At 40.3% G+C, this 25,726-nt stretch overlaps 1 protein-coding gene across 2 annotated transcripts; it reads left to right on the top strand.

Moving 5' to 3' along the window:
• Window positions 1–68: 68 nt before the first annotated feature.
• On the top strand, window positions 69–24,843 carry ttc7b (tetratricopeptide repeat domain 7B). 2 transcript variants are annotated; one of them, XM_028565809.1, is made up of 23 exons: window positions 69–310; window positions 3,798–3,952; window positions 4,229–4,304; window positions 4,510–4,602; window positions 5,162–5,325; window positions 6,703–6,824; window positions 7,832–7,910; window positions 8,803–8,978; window positions 9,173–9,236; window positions 9,357–9,494; window positions 9,704–9,892; window positions 10,116–10,233; window positions 10,619–10,676; window positions 11,587–11,659; window positions 12,017–12,093; window positions 12,140–12,223; window positions 12,311–12,427; window positions 13,307–13,404; window positions 15,772–15,822; window positions 20,814–20,954; window positions 22,397–22,599; window positions 23,953–24,026; window positions 24,411–24,843. In XM_028565809.1, exons 1-23 carry the CDS (start codon window positions 190–192, stop codon window positions 24,556–24,558), a joined length of 2,619 nt encoding a protein of 872 aa, XP_028421610.1. In that variant the 5' UTR covers window positions 69–189; the 3' UTR covers window positions 24,559–24,843. The 2 variants fall into 2 exon arrangements, with proteins under 2 accessions (XP_028421610.1, XP_028421609.1); XM_028565808.1 differs by lacking the exon at window positions 15,772–15,822 and having other exon boundaries at window positions 70–310.
• The last annotated feature ends 883 nt before the right edge of the window (window positions 24,844–25,726 follow it).

Here is a 25,726-nt window from a genome sequence, read left to right as displayed (position 1 = left end):
CTGCTGGCAAGTATAAAAATACAGAGGAGAGAAATGATATACTCCTGACCGTTAGATGTCACTATTCATCATCTCAACCTAGTGAGCGGAAGCAGTGTATTACTCGTCTGCGGTAGCTTGACACTTGTACCAGCCAGCAGAGAGGGATCCTCTTGTGGTGTTTTGGTCCAGTGGAGCCCACTAACAAAAATGACAGCGAGGAAGTCTGGCTCACGACTGGAGACCGAGATAGAGCGTTGCCGTTCAGAGAGTCAATGGGACAAGATACCGGAGTTAGTACGACAGCTGTCAGCCAAATTAATATCAAACGGTAAGAAATTTGCGGGTTTTCCTGTTCGTTCATTCAGTCTAACGTTACAAGGCCTTCCCCTTGGTCTCGTCCTCGATACTTCCTGACAGCGGCACCCGATGCTGGGAAATGTCCAGCCCTGTGCTCTGGTTAGAGCTAGTTAGCTAGCAAAGGTCAAAAAAAGAGACTTTAGGCAGTGCGATGTGTAGATACTTTGATTTTAGGATATGGAGAACTTCGCTCAGTTCCTGTGGTCTAACGTTAACAGTCCTGGTTCGTTCTGCTCTCCCTTTAAGCGGAACTCAAACATACTAACACATGTCTTTAGGTTAAATATTGTCCTTGATTGACTTGCATGATAAATTAACCAGGTACTTATTATTGGCATACACCAACAAACACCTTAATAGCAAAAGTACATAATTGTTTCACCTCTAAACGGGTGTTACTAACATGTCTTACAGTTTGATGATGCTGAAATGATCCAGATATTAGTTATATGCTTTAACATTTTCCACATGTAGCATCAGATATTTTTAATTATGGCTTCGCATTGCAATAGCTTCACTAACCGTTAGCTTTGTGGCTAGGATGCATGATCGCATGCTAGCTGTCAAACAACTCCTTGCTGATGCTGAAATGTAAACTGCACTAACGTTACTGGCAGTAACGTTACAGCTAATCTAGCTAGCTAGCTCTCCCCATGCAGTGTCAGGTCTCTAACTGTAATCTGAATCAACATTTAAAAAATAAAGATATAATAATAATAATAATAATAATAATAATAATAATAATAATAATAATAAAAATTAACATCTGCCAAAACTCTGTGATCGCTATATGATGTCATGTACATCGTGATGCGTTCAAATCACGGAGATTTTATAGTTGCCTTCTTGACCCTTTTGATATGAAAACGAGCTGGCTTGTGTGCAAACAAATAAACGCACTACATATAAATAGCATCATACCCCATCTTGTCATGCAATTTAAATGCACCCATTGTCATTATGTTTACGTGATTGATATCTTATTAGGCCCCTGGAACCTATTAAAGAGTAACTTAACACCCCCCTAAAAACTTTTTTTTGCTGGCCTCCAGCGGTTTAACTTTTCACCTTGCTTCAGTGATGTACAGGTGGACTCTATAACACTGTGACATCACTGTTGAGTGTGGTTGCAGTGCATACTCCTTAGTGAGTGTGGTCAGAGGTGAAACAGGTTTTAAACTTTCTTTCGATTCTTTGATTCAGCTCCTTTGCGAAGGTCCCATCTCCACAACAGCAATATTAGGTGGGCTGTCTGGCAAATGTTGACTCGGAAATTGGTTTGGCAGCTCGCCGACAGTACAATCCTACTTTTAGCTAATTTAGATGCTGGAGACAGTGGGCCAAGCAGGTTAATTCAGCATACACCTTTTCAGTCAGTCAGTAGTCCGTTAAGCTAAATGGCAAACAGTCGGACTCCTGTGTGGATTGACAGACTGTGACTGACAGCCAAAGCATGCTGCGGCATCGATCAGCGACTGGTTCAACTGAACCAACTCAAAGTGTGGTCCAAAAATGTGTGATTTTTAAAAAATCCAGTTATTAATAGTGAAATTGCATTAAGCAGGTGAAAGATAACTCTAGAAAGTAAAGGCCAAACATTAAGAGCTCTATCTTTTGTATTTATTTGTAAGTGGTAGGTGAGTAACCACAGCCAAGAAGGCAGTTAGAGGAATTGCTCCTGTTCTGTTGTACATTTGTAGGGCGAGGAAAACTGCAGGCTCGTGGCATGATAGTCTTAAAACAGTAATGTTGTCAGATCATTGTAAATTGTAAGCCAAAAATGAATGTTAAAAATCCCCTGACCCCTAAAAACTGCCAAATAAATAAACAGCATGTGAGGTCTGTCGACTTTCAGTGAAATCATTTCAGAAAGCTTTGACATTATTTAGAGCTGTATTTTCCCCATAGTGAGAAATGTTTCGACACGTTATTCTCGCATAGAATGAATATGTGATATTCAGGTTACCTGCTATTTTACAATTGTGGAAGATGTGAATGTTTCAGACGCTTTCTGAACACTATAAAAAATGCTGCCATTATGGAATGTAATTTGGCACATGAGAGCTATGAGCTCTGGTCCCTGACTGGGTTCAGGAACTGGATTACTGCTCCTTTCACCAGTTGAACCTCTAAACACACAATCACACGGTTTAGAAGCTTGTTAAGCTATACATAATTCTTGCTGGTATGTGTGTGTGAGCACAGCAGCGTTTCTCTATATGTAGATTTACTTACTGCAATCGCAGTCAAGCTGACCCCCCAGAAGAACCCTTAAAGTGTCATTAGATAGTTCATAAAGTGATGTGAAAAGTGTGTTTTGATTTTACATTGTAAATCAATTCATTTTAGATCACCCTTAGGTTGGCTGTAGATATAACTCAGATTGACCTTCAAACCTTAAGACTCTGGGGGTTGTTTCTTTTTGTTCTTGTAAACTGGAAAATGAAAATAAAGTATTCCAAAAAGTGCCTCGGAACGCACCGAAGCGACACCGACTTCTACCTTCTGCGCGTGCGCGAGTCGTAATATCTCCATAACAGCAGGCGATCTAATCTGTATTGTGACTAAAAAAAAAGAAAAACGGAAATGACGGAACATCTCTCTAGAACTCGTAAACACAGAGCACGCTGTGGTCAGTCATTGTTTTCGTCAGAGAGTGTTGATAGTAGTCAATAGAGATGGTCCGATACCATTTTTTGCTTCCCGATACCGATTCCGATACCTGAATTTGCGTATCGGCCGATTCCGAGTACCGATCCGATACCAGTGTGTCATATATTTCATTATGTTTTAACAGCTGTATACTACTATCCCTGTATGGATGTTATATGATTTCTACCTTTGTTGTCTGTCTGGCTCAGGTTAAACTCTTTGTGAAACATGAACACAAACAATGAACGCCACAGAACTTTCTTTATTTCTTTATTATCCAGTTTGACAGTCAGTTATAACGGAAAAAGAACATAAATAAACTACTTTTAACATAGATTTTCTTTAGGGCTTTAAACTCCAGTACTTCTCGGTACCGATACCAGCGTTTTAGGTAGTATTGGAGCCAATACATATCGGTATCGGACCATCTCTAGTAGTCAAGAAGGATCATGTTGTCATTACTCGCTGAACGGAAGAAAATACGATGGCTATTAACAAGAAGATACTGGCGTTGTCAGCTCCGGTTTTCTCATGCACTGATTCGCTAGTCAAGGGCTAGCATTCCACCAGTCAGATTGGTCATTGAGTCCGACTGCCCACTGGCCGATTCAAATCGGTCAAAATAGACACCAACGGCTCCTCCGACTGATGACAGCACTGAACACATCTAACAGACTTGAATCACGGACCTCGCCAGACTGTCCGACAGCCGGTAATCGGGTTGGTGCGTCAGAGAGAGTCATGATTTCTCATCACATCTCTCTCATCATGTGTCTGTGTGTGTCTGTGTGTGTGTGTGTGTGTAGATGACCTAGGGGAGTTGTTGCTGGGGGAATGCAAGCTTCAGACGTACCTGAAGGAGAACCCCATTAAACAGGGAGCCAGTCCCAGGGGCCAACGACCTAAACTGGTGGAGGTTAGGAAACACCTCACTGCTGCTCTGGACAGGGGAAACCTCAAGGTAAATATGGATGAAAGGATGGTAGACAATTGACTGACTGAATGACTGACTTTGTTAGAATCCTCCTTTTTAGTCACTTTTAGCAGTTGTCACTTTCTTTCTTATTTATTTTTACAAATCATTTTCAGTCACATAATTTAGTGCTACAAAATGTGGTAAATGCAAGCTTCTCAAAATCAGTAGATACAAATCTGAAGACGGAAACCCACACTCTAATTTAAAAAGTCAAAATATTAATATTAAAAAAGAGAAAATGTCTTATGTTCTGTCCTTCAGGCCGATTACATCCAGGAAGCCAGCCTGTTGATGGCCAAACTGTGCTATGTAGAGGGAGAATACACAGACGCTTTAGGTAACACACACACACACACACACACACACACACACACACACACACACACACACACACACACACACACCCACACCCCTCTGGTTTGGTTTATTTACTCATATTTAGTATTTGTTCATGGTTTGATGTTATTAATTAAAAAAAAAAGTGCCTTGGTATGTATAAAATACTGGTGTACCAATTGATTTATTAATTGATATATTGGCAGGTCACTACAGCAGGGTGAACCTGGATGACATGCAGCTGGGGGGAGCTCCTGTCTATAGGCTGTCCATGATAGCAGAGGCGTACGCTACTAAAGGTATAAACACACTTCTTTTTCTTCTTCGTTTCTTCATTTCTCACACCCAGTCATCATTCCATGTCTCAACTGCCATCAGTCAAGTCCCCCCAACCTCTGCACTGCTGCTTTGCTCCACATGATGGCAGTACTGTTTCACTGTTTATTATCATATGTGGAATAAACTGTAATATGAATAAATGCACACAGTCATATATCAGGCATCTCTGTATTAAGTTAAATGGATGAATTAAATCAGAATAGAATGACAACTGAATATCTTTTATTCAAGGGCAACCAATTTGCATGGACAGTTGTTAACTCAAGTAACCGTTGCCTGTCATTTAAGATTGATAAGTTATGAATGTGATGACTTTAAATTTTTTATTATGTTTTGAGACGCAAAGCAGATCGGTTTGAAAACTAATCATCAGAAGGAGAAGACGATCATCCAAGTGTCTAAAACTACACCACACAACTCTACCAGAAATACTGTATAAACTTGTATATACTAATGGTTTGAAAGGCTAAAATAAATAGCAGATAATTAACTCTTTGTTTATTTTCTGTCCCCCCTCAGGGCTGTGCCTAGAGAAGGTCCCAGCTGCCTCTCCATCTCTGTCCAATAAGAACACTGGCTCTCCATCGTCCAATAAGAGCACAACAGACCGGGAGCAGGAAATCATTACCTGCTATGAAAAGTCTGGAGACATTGCTCTGCTCTACCTGCAGGAGGCTGAGAAGGTATATGTCTGTGCCATGTTATGTTAAGGCTTCAATTAGATCTCTAGTTTGAGGGTGTGAAATTGGCATACTTGTTTGCATTGTTTTTGCTGAGTGTCACACAAGCGCTCACCAAATATCTTCTTAGCACCTGGACTTCCAAATGCTCTGCCAAGCCTGTGGGTGTGTGATGAATACTCTGCTGACAGTGTGCAAGTTTGACTAATGCATTACCACCCATGAAAGCCAACTGGCCAAAAAATCTCTTCCTCTTTATTTGGAGAATGTGTAAGAGGACGTACAGACTGAGCTGGCAAACAACAGTAAACTGCAATAAAAAGCAGGAGGATACAAATTAAATTGTCCCAACAATAAATCTATAATTACATTCCTGTGAAATGTATTCTATAAATGCTTGTCTGAATACAACAGAACATATGAAGCTATAGGTTTAATATAAGGTCTGATGAGGAAACAGACATCACCTGGATAAAGTCACCAAGTACGGATGTGACAGAAACATCTTGAGTTATAGGAATATTTAAAAATATCATAGTTATACTATAATAAATACAGTCAGAAACCCAAAGATACTCAGTTTACTGTTGTGAAAATTCTCACAACAGAGAAGCTAGAACCAGAGATTTTATTTAGGTTTTTGCTTGAAAAATGACGATGATTAATCTATTAGCAAAATAGTTGCTGGCTAATAACTCAACATATTGTTTCAGCTCTAGTAAAGTCACATCTTAAGTCCTTTATAGAAATATTACTATAAATAGAAACACCGTACATGGAAGTAAATGATGTAAATAAACATTATGTGATCTGGCAACACATTTAAGTTACATTTCACCTCACTGTAAATGCCACACAAACTAAACAAGCAGATTTTAACAGGTTTATTTATCAACCATAGCCCAATTTTTATACTCCTATCATAACTTCTTGACAATGCTGAAATAATGTTATTAATAGTGAATTAAAGTAAATTATTCATGCAGTCCCACTTGCACATACCGTACTGGCTGCAAAAGACAGAAATATGATCATCTGTGTCTTGCTTAGTTAACATTTCTCATGCATACATAAATGAATAAAAAAGGCCACTGTAGAATTGAAATGGTATGAGTGAACCAATTTGAATCTTTGTGTCATAAAATTACATCAGGCGTAGTGTTTCCCCTGAGATTATACACGACTAAGCTAACAGCTGAGCATCAAACATGAAAGCTGACCTTTTGCTCTGCTCTTACATATATAAGTTTACCGCATTGACAGATAGTAGTAGGATTTCACACATCATTCAATTAGGTGAGGGGGCTTTCAGGCAGAACCTTCTTTGCAATGTTGTGTTAACTTTTGTATTCCTTTCTTTATCCCTGTCTGTTTCTGCAGGCGTTGTCAGCAGGAATTCAGAACCGCAGCCCAAAGCCTGGCCCGACTGCTCAGGACTTGGAACTGGGCTACTTCCTGGAGACAGGCCTGCAGAGAGCTCACGTCATCCACTTCAAGAACGGGTAAGAGAGGGAAACAGGTGGTGGTGGATAGATAGTACGGGAGAGAAATGAAAATCGGAGAGAGAACGGAGAATTGCCTGTCAGTCTCTTCAGAACCACAAAACAGAGATTTTTAAGAAAATAAAACTAAACATGTTTTTGGTATTTACACTCCTCTTAAACTTCAAACTTTTTTTCTAGTTTAGAAAGGGCACCATATGCCCAAATAGAAACAACCCTTTGTGGGCATTTTCCACCCACTTTATAGTGTTTAAAGCAAAAAAGTGTGAACACAGTTAAGTAGCAACACAGGGCAGCAGAGAGTAGTTCGTACAGTGTTGTTATTTTAATTACAGCGGGGATAGTTTCAGGTAAAGCCTTGTGCTGGAAGTAATGCCTTTTTAGTGGATTGGATGAGATCTGTAAAATGTCTGCCCAGTGGTAGCTCATTGTTTCTGCAATGGCTCCACTTGAGAGAGGGAAAGAGAGGGCACTTAAAATATGTAGACATTGTGGAATTTCCCTTTTCAGCCAAATTAAATAGTGGTGTCTAGTTTTTAGACTTCATCCCACAGGAAGTAATGAATTCATATTTGAAAAAGAAAATGTAGTTCACTAACATCACCTTGCGTTATATTTGACCGTAACATTAAAAACTTGTTCTCATTTGAAGCAGCCAGCATGCACAATTGCCTAGCGCAGCATGAAATATCTTGAAAATATAAACAAACATCAAAGATCCTGAGACATGGCGTGAGTGTTAATGTTAAGGATGTATTTTGCTTTACAACATCACCTTAAGACAGGCTTTTTCTGTGTCATCCTGCAAACTGGCAAAGTTGTGATTCAAAGAAACCTCTGCTAGTGATGCTACTAAATCTTCACTGACTCGCACATAGATAGAAACTTGAAAATGTTTTGGACATAGTATGGATTATGCACATATGTTTGTTTTGATGCATCTTGCATTCACACATACAGACTCTGACAAATGTCCTTCTTCCTGCTTCCTCACTACATTGCCATAGCAACCTGACACGAGGCGTGGGCCGGTTTCGGGAGATTCTTCGGGCTGTTGAGAACAGAACCACCCAGAGCCTGCGCATGGTGAGGCATGGCTTTTTATTTTTGAAAAATACACTTATTTGCTTTCTTGACGAGAGTTTGATTAGGTTTTAGCTGGTTGCCTGGCAAACTAAGAAAGTCCTCTTCCAGCCCCAAACTTTTGTGGATTCTGTTAACTTCTGACCAGGAATGCATAATATGAAGAAAATATCTAATTGCTATTATTTTGACCGATATTGCAATTGCTCTGTGCGCTGTGGCCACGGAGGGAAGCCAAACACGTTTCATCTGCACACACTGCTCACACTGCCATGAGACAGAGCTGGATTCAAATCAGCAGATATCTCTTTAAGTCTGTTGAATATCACTTGTAGGCCGGAACATCTCTGCAGCACCACAATACTTAATTCAGGATTGTATTTTGACACAAATATTGCACCCCCCTATGATTTGGATATGGCACTAGTCCCTATTGTGATTTCAATAAAATTTCAATTAATTGCACAGCCCCACTTCTTTTTTTTAAGATACATTTTTTATTATTTGTATATTTTTTGAACAGATAAACACAACACAACCCCACTTCTGACACAGCTAGGCTAGCCGTTTGCCCCTGTTTCCAGTCTGGGATAAGCTAACTGGTTGCTGGCACTAGCTTCAAATTTACCAAACGGTGTTATCAATCTTCTTATCTAATTCTCGGCATAGATTCAATATTTGATTTTGTCTGTTTATGATGATAAAAGAATCCCGATAACAGTCGGTACAAGGGTAAAATCATTAATATAACTGTACTCTTGTCTTCTAATTATATTAGAAGCAAAGTAAGCCCCAAATAAACAGATTGCTGAGTATCTTTGCCAAATGTGCGTGTGTGTGTGTGTGTGTGTGTGTGTGTGTGTGTGTGTGTGTGTGTGTGTGTGTGTGAATGCAGACCATAGCCAGACAGCTTGCAGAGATCTTGCTCAGAGGAATGTGCGAACAGAGTTACTGGTCTCCTCTGGAAGACCCACCCACTGTGTCACCATTGGATGATCCCACACGGCAAGGACACACTCTCACCAAGAACTACAGCCTAAGCCGACGCCCACGGGTGTACTCAGGAGAGAAGTAAGTGATAATGTTTGTTTGTTGTTGCTAAAGTTGGAATACTGTGGGGAATAGCCAACAGGCTCTAAAATTAAACTGTTGCCAACCAGTCGCTCCATGTCCTCCTTATCACTTTTTTTCCCTCAATTTTTCCCTTCCCTCTCATCCTTGTCCAACTCCATTTTTCTAACTTCCGGTGTGTGTCTCTCTCGCAGTCTGTTTTGCCCTCAGGAGAACACAGAAGAAGCTTTGCTGCTGCTGCTCATCAGTGAGTCCATGGTAAGACACAAGAAAAATATTTCACACCCCTATCAAACTAGCTGTGGATCCTCAACTCTGGTTTTGGAAACCTTGAAATAGTGCCATTTCTACATCTCCGTCTTTGTTTGTGTGTTTTAGGCTAACCGGGATGCTGTCCTGAGCAGAATTCCTGAACACAACAATGATCGTATCATTAGCCTGCAGTCTGCCTCTGTGGTGTACGACCTGCTGACTATAGCTCTGGGCAGGAGAGGGCAGTATGAGATGCTGTCAGAGGTGAGTAATCCCTCTGTGGGCTGCATAGTCACTATGTGTGTTAAGTGTTAAAGCCCACACCCAAAGTACACCCACATAAAATCACACTCTTTTTTTTTTTTTTTCTTCCCCAAAACAAAGTAATGCTCTAAAATGGCTGTACAGCTAGATAAAGATTACATATGCCCTGAGAACACTTATGAAATGTGTCCTATTTACAATGTGTCCAGTGTTTGGAGAGAGCCATGAAGTTTGCCTTTGAGGAGTTCCACTTGTGGTACCAGCTCGCCCTGTCACTAATGGCAGCTGGGAAATCAGCTCGTGCCGTTAAGGTCCTTAAGGAGTGTATTCGTCTGAAGCCTGATGACCCCACCATCCCACTGCTGGCTGTCAAGCTGTGTATCGGACCTCTGCACTGGGTAAGGACCATCCTGCCATAAACTCAAACACAGCTAGTTGCTTAAGCTTTAAGCTACCGTTCTGTGTATACACTAGTAGATATTTCCATTTGCTCCTCTGTTAATGGATTCCCTTAAACACCTTTTTATTTTCTAAAAGAAAATCATCTTATTTTATTCCAAAATCTCTTCTTTTTTCTCTCCATTCTCTCTCAATATATGTCTATCTACTCCCATAATCCAGTTGGATGAGGGGGAGTGCTTTGCTAAAATGGTGATTGACATGGGGGAGAAAGCAGCTGAGTTCAGAGCCAAAGGCTTCTTGGCCATCGGGCTGGTTTACAGCCTCAAAGCCACTGACGGTAGGTCTCTGTTTTGTATGTGCTCTTGTACATCCATGACGACAAAGGATGATAATCAGGAGCACTTGGTTGCTTCTTACTTTATAAGCTTTAGGATTAAGATTTCAGTTTTTCAGAAATGTTGGAGATTGCCCCCTTTTGCCAACCTGTTGTGATTCATGACAACATGGAAAGTCACATATCTCATGTGAATCAGAAAAAAATACACAAGACAGTGCACGCATCCCTTTGTATTCCTGTTGTCTATGTGATGTATTGGGATGTGTTGTATGATGTGTTGTATGACTCAACGACTGTTGCACTTTGTCTATTATTGTATAATGTGGCGGACTGCGTTCTGCCTATCTCTTTCTGTCCTTGACTCTGTCTCCCTGTGTCTCTTTAGCATCATTGCGAAGCACACAGGAGGAGTACCAGAGGAAAGCTTTGGGAGCCTTCCAGAGGTTGGGACTGAGCCATGCTGCTCTCTGTTTTCTCTTTCACACCCACATTTCCCTCAGAATGATTTTGTCACGGCACAAACTGCTTCTCAGTCTAAGAAAATATAAACTGTTTTGAATTTACCACCTTATCAATCCATTATATTTACCTTGCACAGTTTGTCATCTATGTACACAGTATATGACTGGTGTCCAGTCCTTAGACAACTTCCATCCGTAAACATGTTCTAAATGTGAGGGATATATTGGAATAACGCTGTAACACACATATACTTTGAAACATTGATACTATTTGTTCCTCCTGGAGATTAAGAGTCTGCATCTAATAATCCACAGAGCATACTGCAAGTTGTATCTATAAATAAGGTGAAAGCTCTTAATGGTCTTGAAGGGACAGTTTAGATTTTTTTTTAGGTGGCTAAAACACGTTTAGCTGCTGCTCCCGTCCACAGCAGTACATTGTTTAGCTTCTATGCTGGGACTCCTGCCTACTTCTCCAAATTGGGGGTGTGCTGACTGCCTTCTACTGTAGGTTATACACTGACTATGGATAAGTACCTCATGCAACCCCACTTCAAATAATCTAAACGATCCCTTTAATAGACATACTCTGCATTATTTAGGACATTGTTATACTGCTGCAATATGCCCTCTTTTTTATTTTTTTTTATATATGCCATCAGTCTGCTTGTTAATATGGTGTTAGAGTTTCTAATTGTGTATAAATGTTTAAATATTCTGTGGTTTGATTTCTTACACGCTCTATTACTTTGCTGTCTTTGCTACCCTTTTACTGTTCTGCTACTGCAGCGACCCAATTTCCCCACAAGGGTCTTTAAAGTTTCATGTAATCTTAATTCACTTTTTATTCAGCACGTCTGAACACACAAAATCTCTCTGTCTTTCTCTGTAGAGCTCAGAGTCTGTCTCCTACTGACCATCTAGCAGCCTTCTACTTGGCACTTCAGCTTGCTGTGTCCAGACAGGTAACACAATCTTTAGTAATAACAGCTTAAAATCACTATGTACATATATATATACATACATATGTGTCACTTTACATAGTGCTTTTTACCCTAACTGTAGTGAAAACCTGTAGTGTGTGTGTGTGTGTGTGTGTGTGTGTGTGTGTGTGTGTGTGTGTGTGTGTGTGTGTGTGTGTGTGTGTGTGTGTGTGTGTGTGTGTGTGTGTGTGTGTGTGTGTGTGTGTGTGTGTGTGTGTGTGTGTGTGTGTGTGTGTGTGTGTGTGTGTGTGTGTGTGTGTGTGTGTGTGTGTATATTGTGTGTGTGTGTGTGTGTGTGTGTGTGTGTGTGTGTGTGTGTGTGTGTGTGTGTGTGTGTAGATCCCTGAGGCACTAGGCTATGTACGACAGGCGTTGCAGCTTCAAGGGGATGATGTCCACTCCCTTCATCTGCTGGCCCTAGGAACGAAAACTGGGATCGAGAATTTGCCTTCTGGTCCCCTTTCTCGCGCTCTCTGCTCAGAAACACTACCACGACGCTCTGAATATTATAGAGATGGCTCTGTCCGAGTACCCTGAGAACTTCAAGTAAGACCCACACGCTACCACGGCATGCTTTCATTTAAAGCACGCACAAAATGTCATATCGTGTGTTTATGTGTTTGTATATTGTAGTCTGCTATATACCAAGGTGAAGTTGGAGTCGATGTGTAGAGGACCTGAGGATGCTCTGCTCACTTGTAAACACATGCTGCAGATCTGGAAGAGTTTTTACAACCTTACCAATCCCAGGTACACACACACACAGTTTCATTCATTCAAACTAGTGATTAACTAAATCGGGTTGCACCATTAAAACGTAAAGATGTCTTAGCCAGTAAAAACTTAATATGTAATGTGTAAATCAGTTGCAGGAAAACGTCTCCATCCAGTCAAAAGCAATCATCTCTGGGGCGCCTGGATAGCACACCTGGTACAGCGTCCGATTATGAAATCAGAGCATCCCTGACGAACTTGACCTATAGACAATCCATGACTAGCACAGAAGTCCAACAACAAGTTGAAAGTTCGAACATGGTAGATGGAACAATCCCTGTACAAAGGCTCAGTCCTTGTCGCAGCAGCCACAGGTTCATCTCTGACCTGCGGCCCTTTTGCTGCATGTCATTCCCCCTCTCTCTCCCCTTTCACATCTTCAGCTGTCCTGAATAATAAAGCCCTAAAATACACCATAAAATAAAATTAAAAAAAAAAAGTAGCAACAAAAAGCAATCATCTCTGTAAACGGGAAGCATCACACAACAAAATAAATATTAAACTTAGCTGCTAATTCTTTGTAAATGTAGGTGTGATCTTTTATTTATCTATACTTGAAGATATATGTGTTTCAGGATGATGCTATTTAGTTATTTAATATAATGGTATTAGAATATTTTATAATTTAAAATATAGTGTTTTTTTAAATGTCATTTAAAAAATCTTCTAATCTAGTTTACATCATTATTAAACGGTTGTAAATCTCCACTTAGTAAACACTGTCATTACAACTAGGCTGGTGTTCTGACCGTGACTAAGAAAACTAAAGGCAGCTAAGAAAATAAATGGTTGTACTACCTGTTGCTTTTGGAGACCGTGTTTTTATATCAACCCAGGCACATGTTTTTGTGGCAGTGATTCTGGGCGTGGCAGCAGTCTGTTGGACAGAGCCATAGCAGACAGACGACAGCTCAACGCCATGACTCTGCCTGACTTCAGTGACCCAGAGACTGGTAGGCGCGCACACACGCTCACAGTTGTGCTCAGTGGTTTTCAGTAAATAATTCACTTCTCTCATCTAATAGTGCCTCTAATATCCTTTTCAGAATTGGAAAATCACTAATTGTCAGTTGTGATTTAATTATGAAAAACAGAATCAAGAGGGAGATTTGGCTTCCTCTATCTTGTTTTGATATTCTCCCTCATATCTACAGATATCAAAAGAAAACCTTTCCCACTCTTTGTTTTATTGATTCCTACTCCAGTATTCTTACATCCCCCCCCGCATTATAAACTTTCCAATGTGAGATACTTTTAGAAATATTGTTTTGTTGAAATATTGTGAAAATAGTGTATGCAGATTGAGAACCAGTATGTATCTTCCCTGTCTTTATTCCTTGATTAATTTAACTTCTGTTTTATTTCCTTTTGTTTGTTTTAGTCTCAGGTTCTTCCTCTTCTCACTCTGGTTTTGAACCCATCTCCCCCTCCTCCCCATCCACCATTTCCACCCTCTCCTCCCCACTGTCCTCCCCTTCTTCCCCTGTCTTCATCCTCCAGCCTCCTCCTCTCCCTCCACACAAAAACCCATCTTCCTTCCCTCCTCCTCCTCCTCCTCTTCTTCCTCTTCCTCCTCCTCCTGCGCCCACCAAGACCAGGACTCACTGCTTTTGCAACCACGCCACTCTCCACCAGCTCTCCTCCAATTGTAATCCGCCGCCACGTCCACTCGGCCTGTAGCATGGTGTGGAGAGTGATATAAAAGAATACACCAAGTTTTTGGGAGATTGGCTCATTGGTTAACTTGTGTGTTGAGACCTTTCCCAGTAGGTTTTTTGCTCTGGTGTTGGTGGTGCTAAACCGTGAATGTTAAAAATTCTGAAACTGAAAAAATACCTCACTGATGTAGCTTATGTCGGCTTTTATTAAATTATACTAATTTCTTTTTAATTTTTAAATGTTGTTAAATCCCTCACTACACCAAAAAGGAAAGTATTATCATAGTATTAGTTTATCATATAATATACATTCTTTTGTAGCTATTCAACAGTGAGTTCATTATATTTTTTTCATATAATATTAGTATAATATATTGTAGACTGTCCAGAGTTTCTCCAGATAACGGGGATCAGTTTTGTCTACCAGTCCCAGGTGCTGCTGCAGTCTTAACAAGATTTTACTTAGCCTGTTCTCACTCAGATTGTAGACAATGTGAATCTTGAATTTGACTTAAACTTAAACTCAAGCATGAACAACGAGTTTAATACTAAACTGACTAACCCTTACAAAGTACTGGGTGTGCTTCAGTCACGCCTAGGTCTTAGTCCTGCTGTAAATCTGTGCATGTTAACTTTGGGTGTGGATTAGAGTGCAGTTGAGCCTTGATGGACGTGCTGCAGTTGCGTTGCATTTTTGCGACTCCGGTGAACTGACTCACTTGTCACACACGTTTAAACTCCACAAAGTCTCAGTTGATATATATATATATATATATATATATATATATATATATATATATATATAAACAGAAAATTAGTTTTACATATTACAGCTTTACTGTCTCTTCTCATCTATCTGCTTTTCCCTGGCCATTTGTCTCTTGTTTTTGTTATTTATTTTGCATCCTCCTCTTTTTCTCTCTCTCTCTCTGTTTCTGTGAGGATTTTACATTTCAGCCAACATTAATTTGACTCATTTCCTGGTTTCAACCATATGTTGTCTCCCTTTGTTGCCATCTCTTCTACTAATGATGTTTGCGCTGGAAAATAACTATTGATATTATATGCTATTGAGTTACATCATTTAGCTGCATAGAAAAATTCATTTTTCTCCAGAACATGAGCCTCTCAGTCAGCCTGAGAACAATTACATTATTTTACACCATGACAATAAGTCCATCACAATGATCACAATTACTGAAAATGTGATGTGACTAGATCCTTTTGTTACTGTATTAGCATACGACTTTGATAAGGGAGCACTTAGCTTTTGTGTGAATTGTTAGTCAATTAAAACACTTTGTGAGGTATGTGTGGTGCAAACATCTCCTTTAAATCCAACTGTGCTAAATGCACTTCATTTTGAGAATACATTTCAAAATTAAACAGTGCAGAGTATTTTCTATTTGAAGCAGTGCAGAGTATTACTCATACAACTAAAGAAAACCGTCAACAAAAAGCTCTTGTGAGTTATAAAGTAGAAAAGGGGAGCCTCTTTCATACTTTTAGTTAATTCAATATGGCTATTAATACAAGTAATACATGTAAAGAATAAAAACCTCATCGTGCTCTGGATATGATTTGGATATTTCTTCTCTATCTCTTCATCTTCAATCATTAACAATCGTCTTTCTTTTTTTTCCTATCCATTCTTTTTTCAAGGCGGCCTTCAGGAAGCTAACACTCTTGGTTTTTCCTCCATGTTTTCTGTTTGTAAGTAGCCATCTAACCTCCATCTGACATTACTTTTCCCATCCATTATTTTATCCATCCCTTGGTCCCTGTTGACTTCCTTTTCCTCTACGAGGTTTTCGATATATGTACAATATCTGTACGAAGGAAATATGTACATATATCCTCTGCTTTAACTTAAAGTCTGCAGCCAGTTTCCAGGAGATTTGTACTGGATTGCTATCAAGTTGGTGGTCTAGGATTTAAAGGAATACAACGACTTAAAGAAATATCTCTCCAAAAGCAGTGTTGTGCATACACATTCTTCAATTTTTCAGAACAAAGCAACGTGAAAGTATTCAGGAAACAAACATTGGGTTTTGCTGGAAAGCTTTTGAAATGCTTTACAGCACATTGAGTTGTAAAAGGGAGATGGAGGTACCATTTCTGACATGTTTATCCTTCACAGTAAAGCAAAAGAGAGAGCAAATGCTTACAGAGCAACGCCAGAAAGGAGAGAAAAAAGCAGCTTCTTGCATGTAGCACTAATGATCAAATACTGGTACTGACTGTACTGACGGCATGAGAAAGAAGTTACGAATTATCTTAATTGTTTACTATAATTTTGGCATAATCCAAAGATATCTAGCAAACTATTGTGGAAAAGGTTGAATGAGGGAATCCATGATAAGATGCCCTATTAATAATCTTGTTTTGAGAGAAAAATATGTACTATTTTCACCTCTGTGCATCTATTATCAAGATGTAGTTGTTTACTGCCATTAACACTTAAGCAGATAGTACACTGACATGCTCTATGGAGATCAAATTATCTGTTTGTCGTCCTGCCACTGTTAAAATGTGCCTTACGCTGGAAGCACTGAGGATAACCACACACTCACCAGTTTATGCTGTGGTGATTAGTGGCATTTTCCCCTTAGGTCAGTGTATTCCTTTAATTCAGAGCAGCTTTACAGTAGTGCATGTGTTGCTGTGTGAATTGTCCATGTTTTAGGCACTTCAGGAAGCTTTCATGAGTAGTTAGAAAATGTGTAAATTTCACTGAGTGAAAACTCATGTTTGAAGGTTTTGTCAGTTTTATTTATTATATATTTTCATTTTACAAATACTCAGTTGATAGCTTTACTTATATATTAGGGGCACAAAATGGTATAAGTGAAAGCAATCCATATAAAACTAGAATGGCACTCTGAGAGCACAGACCTCTGCCAAGGCTTATGCCCTATCTCACAATTTTAATGCAGTGAGACTTTTCCCAGTCGGGAACTCATTTTTCCGATTGTTCCAACACCACATGAATGCAGCACAAATGCCCTATCTCACAATTTTAACAAAAGTGAAAAATAATTTGTGTATCCGCCCCTTGATTTGGATCTGCTCCAAAATGTATCGGGTCCATCCTTGGCCCATGCTACACCCTCCCACCAAGTTTCGTGAATGTCAGGGCAGTAGTTTTTCCATAATCCTGCTAACAGACAGACCGACAAACAAACAAACCGAGATAGCACTTTTACTGTCAAGGCCATGTGCCTTACCGTCTATATGATGTATGAGCCTTGCAGTGATAACTAGTGTATTCAGGAAAGTAAAAGGGGTGGATGTAAGGGAAAATTAAATAGAGATAAATGGAGAACCTTTGAGTAAATTTGCAGACAGATTAATTAGTAGGAAAGGCCATTGAAACACCCCTAGGCAAAAGTTATTTAGAATTTCCGAGTTTAGTTCAACATACTGTAATCAATGTTTGAATGTGCTGCACTTGGCTGGGCCTCTGCATGCTGTCATCTAATATAATATTACTTAACACAAGCCCTTATGCCGCTCATCTTCAAATACATTTGTGTTTGTATGTGTGTTTGAGAGAGACATTCTTTTTTAAAGCCACTTATCAGCAACACACACTAGCTCTTTGCTTGCACACACACACACACACACACACACACACACACACACACACACACACACACACACACACACACACACACACACACACACACACACACACACACACACACACACACACACACACACACACACACACACACACAGTTGTAATGTTCAAATCTCTTTTTATCCTTATTTCACTCATCTTTTACACATAGATAGTTCCTACACACAGTATAGTAGCAATGTAGTGAGAGGAGGATTTTATATCATGGTAGATCAGAATAATAAGAGAAGGGTTTGGGAGATGTTTTATTAAAATGAGGCTTTTATTCCACCGTGCTGCAAAGATCAGTCATTTTTAATCAAAAGCACATATTTATGTCTTATCTAATCCCTTCAGGCTGCAGTTGATAAAACAAAACGAGCCGAAAGTGAAAATAGTTTTTGCAAACTTGTTAGTCTAGCACTGTCTTTAGTGCACCCATTATATTTCCCAATCTTTTTAGGAAATTCATTAATCAGTATCTATGTTTTACTGCATTTAATGAGAGAAACAGAAAAATCTATTTTAAAATGTTAAAATTGTAAAAGCAGTTCGATAAATTGATCAAAATCTAAATTGCATGTAGAACAGATCATAGTGGATTAAGTCGTCATTGAGTCAATATTTATCAGATTTACTATTTTACATACTGAAATATTTGACAAAATCACATATGGAAATATGGAAAGAGTTTGAGGTTTCTAGGCGTTTTGACAAACGTCAAAACCTTTTTAAAAGAGTATCACTTTATCAAAAAGAACATGTATGACAACACACAATAGATAGGTAGGCAATACAAGATAATTGGCAAGTCAATAACATTAATCCATATGTTTTATGTAACCGAAGGATATGATAATATGTGGAAAATAATATTGGAGTTGACAACACAATCATGATATCGGATTTTGCTTTCACAGATCTGCAGAGTGCATCTGCAGTCCCATGTGGTGGCCATTTTGCGTCCCTGTAATAATCTCGTAATTTAAATGCAGGGACAAAATCCGAGACACACTTCTTTCCATAACTAATCAGCAGAGTGCAGAGTGATGCAGTGTTTATGCATGATGGTGCCGAACATAATTCATTTTAACCAGAGCCATAACACTGTGTGTTGCAGCGTGTGGAATGCTGTGGACTGATTTAAAGGCTTTAGTGCAGGAGCAGAAAACTGTGTGCCAATGTGGGCCCAGAGTTTTGAGCTTTTAACTGCACCCGAACACTCCAGATTACACTGATAAATCCCTTGTTAGGGCCCGAGCACCGACGGCGGCGAAGGCTCTATTGAAACTGAAGGAATTATTCTTTCTTTCTTTCTTTCTTTCTATCATTATTTTTTTTCCCGTCAAATGAATTGGCTTTTTGAGGGGCTTAATATATTCAAAAACTCACCAAATTTGGCGGTCGCATCAAGTCTGGTGGAAATTTACGTATTTTAAGGGTTTCGGGAATAGGCGCCCAAAAATGGCTTGCCAATTTGAATTATATGTTCGAAATTAGTGCGATTTTGGCCATTTCCACATGTCGTACTTTAACGAACTCCTCCTAGAGATTTCATCCGATCAACTTCAAACTCGGTCTGTGCCATCTTAAGATGTTAAAGATGAAAAGTTGTTAAAAGAAAAACTTTTCTTCGTGGCAGGGCGGCCATTTTGTGCGTTTCGCCGCCAAAACAGGAAGTGGGTGTAACTCGAGTGTACGTTGTCCAATTACCTCGAAACTTTTCAGGATTCATAAGTGTCCAACCTTGAGGACAAATAAAGGCCGATATTTACTTAAAGTCATAGCGCCCCCTAGTGGCAACAGGAAGTAGGCGTAAAAGTCAAGGTGCTATACTTTAACCAACTCCTCCTAGAGATTTTATCCGATGGACTTCAAACTTGGTCTGTACCATCCCAACACCTTAACGATGAAAAGTTATTAAAAGAAAAACTTTTCGTTAGACGGTGTGGGCGTGGTGTGGCGGCCATTTTGAGTGTTTAGCGATGAACAAAGAAGTTGTTGTAACTTGAGTGTACGTTGTCGTATCTGCCCGAAATTTCTCACAAATGACAAGGGTCCAGGCCTGAGGACACCTACAGGCCAAAATTGACTTTTGGTCATAGCGCCCCCCGCCGGCATCAGGAAATCTGCCTTATATGACAAACATCATCCGATTTACATGAAACTCAGAATGTGTGGTCTACATGTGATACTGAGCCGCCTCCTATGATATGACCACGCCCACTTACTCAGGCCACGCCCCCTTTCAACAACATTTTAACCGTTTAAGGTAGAGTCTCGTGTGAGGTGTCATTGAACTCAGCAGAGACTTCATTCTTCATTGGTGATGGTTTGACCCGCCCCCTAAGATTTAGCCACGCCCCCTTTCATAACATTTGAACCATTTAAGGTAGAGTCTCGTGTGAGGTGTCAATGAACTCAGCAGAGAGTTCCTTCTTCATTGGTGATGGTTTGGCCCACCCCGTATGCTTCAGTCACCCCCCCTTTCATAAAACCTTACCCATCTAAGGTGGAGTCTTGTGTGAGGTATAAGTGAACTCAGCAGAGAGTTCCTTTTTAATTGGTGATGGTTTGACCCGCCCCCTATGGTTAAGACACGCCCCCTTTCATAACTTTTGACCCGTTTAAGGTAGATTCTTATGTGAGGTATCCTTGAACTCAGCACAGACTTCCTTTTTATTTGGTGATGGTTTGACCCGCCCCCTACGCTTTTACCACGCCCCTTTTCACAGCTAATGAACCGTATGACGTAGAGTCTTGTGTGAACTATCGTTGAACTTGGCAGGGAGTTCCCTTTTCATTGTTGACGATTTGCGGCGTCTGAGTGCCACGCAAAAGCACGGTCGCAAGGAGCGGCGTCCGCCGGTAACCCCGACGCGCGCAGAGGCGCAAGGGCCCGTCCATCGCTGCTCGCAGCTTTAATTTCTGTCTGAAATGGTAGGAATCAGTGAAATCTGCTGTTGTGTTTGATTGAATTAAAACCCTGCATTGTGGCACATGGCTGCCTAATGTGCCGCAGTAGTGAGTCAGTCCCTTTTTAAGAGATGGCGTGTATAATGGTTCAATTCTCTCCCTCCAGGCTCAGTTCATGCAACATCTATAGCAGCCAGTCGTGTAGAGCAGGCTCTGTCTGAGGTAGCCTCCTCTCTGCAGAGCAGTGCCCCCAAACATGGACCCCTGCACCCCTGGATGACCCTGGCTCAGATCTGGCTGCATGCAGGTATGCACACTTACATAACTGTTACATACATAAAAGTGCAACAGCCCCCAAGACCTGACCCCGGCCAAGTAGTTGAAGATGGATGGATGGATTAAAACAGGGTTGACAGAGACAGAAAGGCTAGATGAGGTTATGACTGTGGTTTGTCTTACCATTGCCACATACCTTTACCTTAACATTCAGTAGGTGGTTAAAATGACCTAGAAAGAAAGAAGGAGAGAGTCTGCGACTTTCAGTGAGTTCAGGGTATCAATCTCCTATTGTTGCCATGTCTACCTCGTTTTAGGTGGTTGTGATAAGGTTAGGTTATTAAATTGAACACATACAAATATAGTGACACATCAGTCAACAGACCCGTAAACATACAGTAGGTCCTGTAATGCTTTGTTGACTCTATTAGTTGGTAAGAAAATAGTTCTCTTACTTTTGTCTTTTTTATTTTCTTATAAAATGCTAGACGTGTTTACCTTTCAAAACCTTACTTTCATCTCTTTAGGACTTTAAAATCCTCCAAATCACATGTTGAGACTAAAAGGTCTAAATCTGTGATGTGATGGTCACAAGCAGTCATTCCTTCATTTTAACAGCAGCAGATTGGCTTACCTTTAAAGTACACTCAAGCCCTGGTTCTAATGTCTGCATCACCAGCAGACACAGACAAAAGAAGACTAAAGAGTATACATAAACACATGCAGACAGCGCACACACACACACACACACACACACAAACTTAGACAGAGGTCGGTTTTTGCACCTGTTGATCTCTCCTGCTGCTTCCTGTCAGTGGTGGTCATTTCCAGCTTGGCGACACAGCTAAAATAATCATCCAATCACAGGACAGACAAGCAGACGGTTCAAACTCATTTCCTCAGTCTGTCTCATTCTTTGTTTGTATTTCTCTCTCTCTCTCTCTCTCTCTCTCTCTCTCTCTCTCTCTCTCTCTCTCTCTCTCTCTCTCTCCACTAAAGTCATTAGGTGACCTTGATACTGAAAATGTTTTTCGTATTTATACTATTTGAGAGAGAAAATTTGAGTTATGCTTTCTCACTGCTCTTTCTTTTTTTTTTTTTTTTTTTTTTTTTTTTTGCAAAAAATCTTTCTCCATAAAATAAACATTAGCTTTTGGTTTGTGGCTCTTCGTTTTAATACATTGTTTTAGTTTAAGAGGTTTAAAAATGTTACTTGAGATGTTGCAGCATCCTCTTTGTAACACACAACGATAGCATTTATGGGAAATGCAGTCTTGGTTTTATGAGATAGAGGCTGCCGGTTTAATATTGACTGTTATTTTGCTTTCAGTAATTATACCAAGCCGTCAGTTGATTTGACAAAGATACTGATGTTTGAAAACTGCTGCCAACGGCACATTTTAGTCAAACTAAAGGAAACGTGCACTCCCTCACGTTTGCAATCTCTCCTCCCGGTCTGTGTTTCTCTGATAGCCGAGGTGTACACCGGCATGTCGAAGCCAGCAGAGGCCACGGCCTGCACACAGGAAGCCTCTAACCTTTTCCCCACATCCCATAATGTGCTGTACATGAGGGGGCAGATAGCTGAACTGAGGGGCAACATAGACGAGGCCAAACGCTGGTATGAAGAGGCCCTGTCCATCAACCCGACGCATGTCAAGACTATGCAGAGACTGGTAATGCACAAAACGCACACTCTCTGATGTTCTCCTTCTGCTCTGTCCTAGTGTTTGTTCCTTCGAGAACACAAAAAAACCTTGTCCTGTCCTTCTGCGCTGTCTGTACAGCCAGAGGGTTTGTGTGTTTTTATGTAATCAACCATAATCCTGTGGGACGGCCTCGTTAAACCGTCTGTATGGGGAGGGAATGTTCTGTTCCCTGTTCGCTCCTCTATGTCTTTCTTACTGGCTCCATCCTAATTGTAGCACTGTACTCTCTGCCTCTGTTTGCACCTTCACATTTTACCTCACCGAGGGCCATCCCAAGTTTATTGTGGACTATAAAAGTCTCTGTGCATCAGTGCTGACTTACCATACGCCAGTCTCCCCAAACAGAATGAATGAATCAAAGTGTTTATTATTGTGTCATGCATATATGACTATGTCCAGGGTTTACAAAGCACCACAAATTCATATAAGCCGGATCCAGAATGAAGTGTACATTTTCAAACAATACTACAAAAAGGAAGAGAAATAAAAAGGGAAACCAAATTGAGTGATTTTCACAATCAGACTTTCAGTCCTTCACGTGGGAACAAAATATATAAATTATTCATAAGTGAGACACCAGAACAAATACTACCTAAATAATTTATCTTGCCTTTATCTCCAAGCCTTTGAGACAAATAGCATTTCAGGGTTTTGAAACAAAATCATCAGTATGTATGTACAGTACAATACAAAGGAAATGAAACTCACTATCCACTCCACAGATCTCACACCGTTTTCCTCCTGAATATGTTTGTATCTGCCAACCTCAGTGGCCAGAGGAGGAATACCACTTCTCAACTGTACAACTATTGACTTAATGAGATGTAACATGATTCAGGGCCATAACTTTGTTAATATGCATATATATGTCCTTAATGTTGGTCAAACATGAATCAAAGCTTCCTTTAAATGGAAGTGCTGCAGAATGGAGGAAACACGTGAGTCCTTCTTGCATTACATACATTTACAGGGGAAAAAGCTTGTAATATAGCTGAATAGCTGAACGACAGAGGCGTGTGTTGCTCCTCACCTTCCCAGAGCAGACAGGGAGGAGGGGAGGGAAAGTGGAAGCCATTTAGGACAGTTTATTTGCTGCTTCATCATCATAGATATATGTATGTATATATATATATGTGTGTGTGTGTGTATATATATATATATACACAAACACACACACACACACACACACACACACTACCAGTAAGACTGCAATGCACAGCAGTACACATTCATCACAACACAATGACTGTCAGCCTAATATGTTCTTCCTCTCCTTTTTCTTCCTCTTTTTTTCATTCTATGTGTCTCTAATGTCCACAGGGTCTGATTCTTCACCAGCTGCAGCGCTACAGTCTGTCGGAAAAGGTCCTGAGGGATGCTGTGCAGGTCAACAGGTGTGTGTGTGTGTGTGTAGCGTGTGTGTGCGGCGTGTGTGTGTCAGTGCAATGTACGTGATTATTATATTTTAGGTCACTCACTGCAATAATTCCCTTCTATTTTTTTCTCTCCTCACCTCCCTTTTCCTTTCCTCTCTTCTTCCTTTCTCTCCTGTTTTTTCATCTCCTCTTTCCTGCTCTCCTCTTTCTTTCTCTCTCTCTCCTCTCCTCCTGCTCTATTTCTCTATGCACTTCTTCTTTCCTGTTTCCTCTTCTCTTTTCTTATCTTGATTTATCTTCTCCTTCCTCATTTCCTTTTCTCCTAATCTCTCCCTGATTCCTTTTCTCTCTCTTTTTATCCCCCTCTCTTCTCTGCTTTCTTCTCGTCTCTCCTCTCCTCAGTACGGCTCATGATGTCTGGAACAGCCTCGGTGAGGTGTTGCAGGCTCAGGGAAACGCTGTCGCTGCCACCGAGTGTTTCCTCACCGCCTTGGAGCTGGAGGCCAGCAGCCCCATTCTGCCCTTCACCATCATACCCAGAGCACTATGAAACACACACCTTCACAGTTGTAGCCTCAGTACTGTAACACAGTGGCACAAATGATGGACCTGCGAGCCACACACACACACACAAACACACAGCATGCCTGCATGCCACTCACACACCTGCACAAGGTTTTATTGCCATACCCTTACTGTAAATACACACACTGTATAGAAATTAAAATAGTACACATAAACGTACATACATGCTTCCCAATGCTCACCCGTGTGTGTGTGTGTGTGTGTGTGTGTCTCTCTCTCTCTCTCTCTCTCTCTCTCTCTCTCTCTCTCTCTCTCTCTCTCTCTCTCTCCCCCTCTCCCCCTCTGCACTTTCTGTTGCCTGTGCATATTTGTGTGTGGCTGTATGTGATTTGTAGTATGCTGTGTGTGTTTGTTGTTTTGTCCTGTTGAAAGATGTAAATAAGAATACATTTGAGTTCCTACTCTGGCATTGCTAGCATTCAGAAGCCTAAGAGTTAAAATTTTGTTTACACGTTATTTAGTCCATTCATGTTTTTCTTTCATGCCAAATATTACTGATGATCTCAACACACACATACATACACGTTCACTTGCTGTTCACATGGAGAGGATTCCGGTTACTGTATGGCTGGCTCAGGACAGCCTGATCTTTCGAGAATCTACTGGAGCATCGACAGGCATGATCAACAGGTCACCGAAGAATCAATTAATCAGTAAAGTCTCTAAATGCCAAAACACAGGCTGCATCTACACACACAGGAGATCAGATTTGAAACTGCTGATGTCCCAAGGGACGGCTGTCACTTTTTTTACATGTATAGATTAAAGCGCATTTAATCTCATGTGGACAGCCTTTACATGCTCCTTTGGTTAGCCATATTACCATGACATGCTATTATTTTGCAATTTCTTCCAGTATGTGCCCAAATATTCAATTTCCCCAAGGAAGCAAAATAAATACTTTGACATTTTGGGTGGAGAGTGGTATCGTTCTTCTCATCTATAACTCTCAGCAAGTAAGCGAATGAGCATATTACCCAAAATGTAAAAATATTGCTATTAATCCTGAACACCTAAGAGTGCCAACTACAAAAACTTTAACAGAAACAAGATAACATCACAGATTACAGTTATATTTTATATAAACCGCTGAAAAACCGGTGCTCCAATGTAACATTGATATTTAAACAAAT

This window comes from Perca flavescens, chromosome 20 (genome assembly GCF_004354835.1).
Source record: "Perca flavescens isolate YP-PL-M2 chromosome 20, PFLA_1.0, whole genome shotgun sequence".
Lineage (NCBI taxonomy): Eukaryota > Metazoa > Chordata > Actinopteri > Perciformes > Percidae > Perca > Perca flavescens.
The sequence above is the reverse complement of the archived record's forward strand: the minus strand, read 5'-3'. Positions and strand labels throughout refer to the sequence as shown.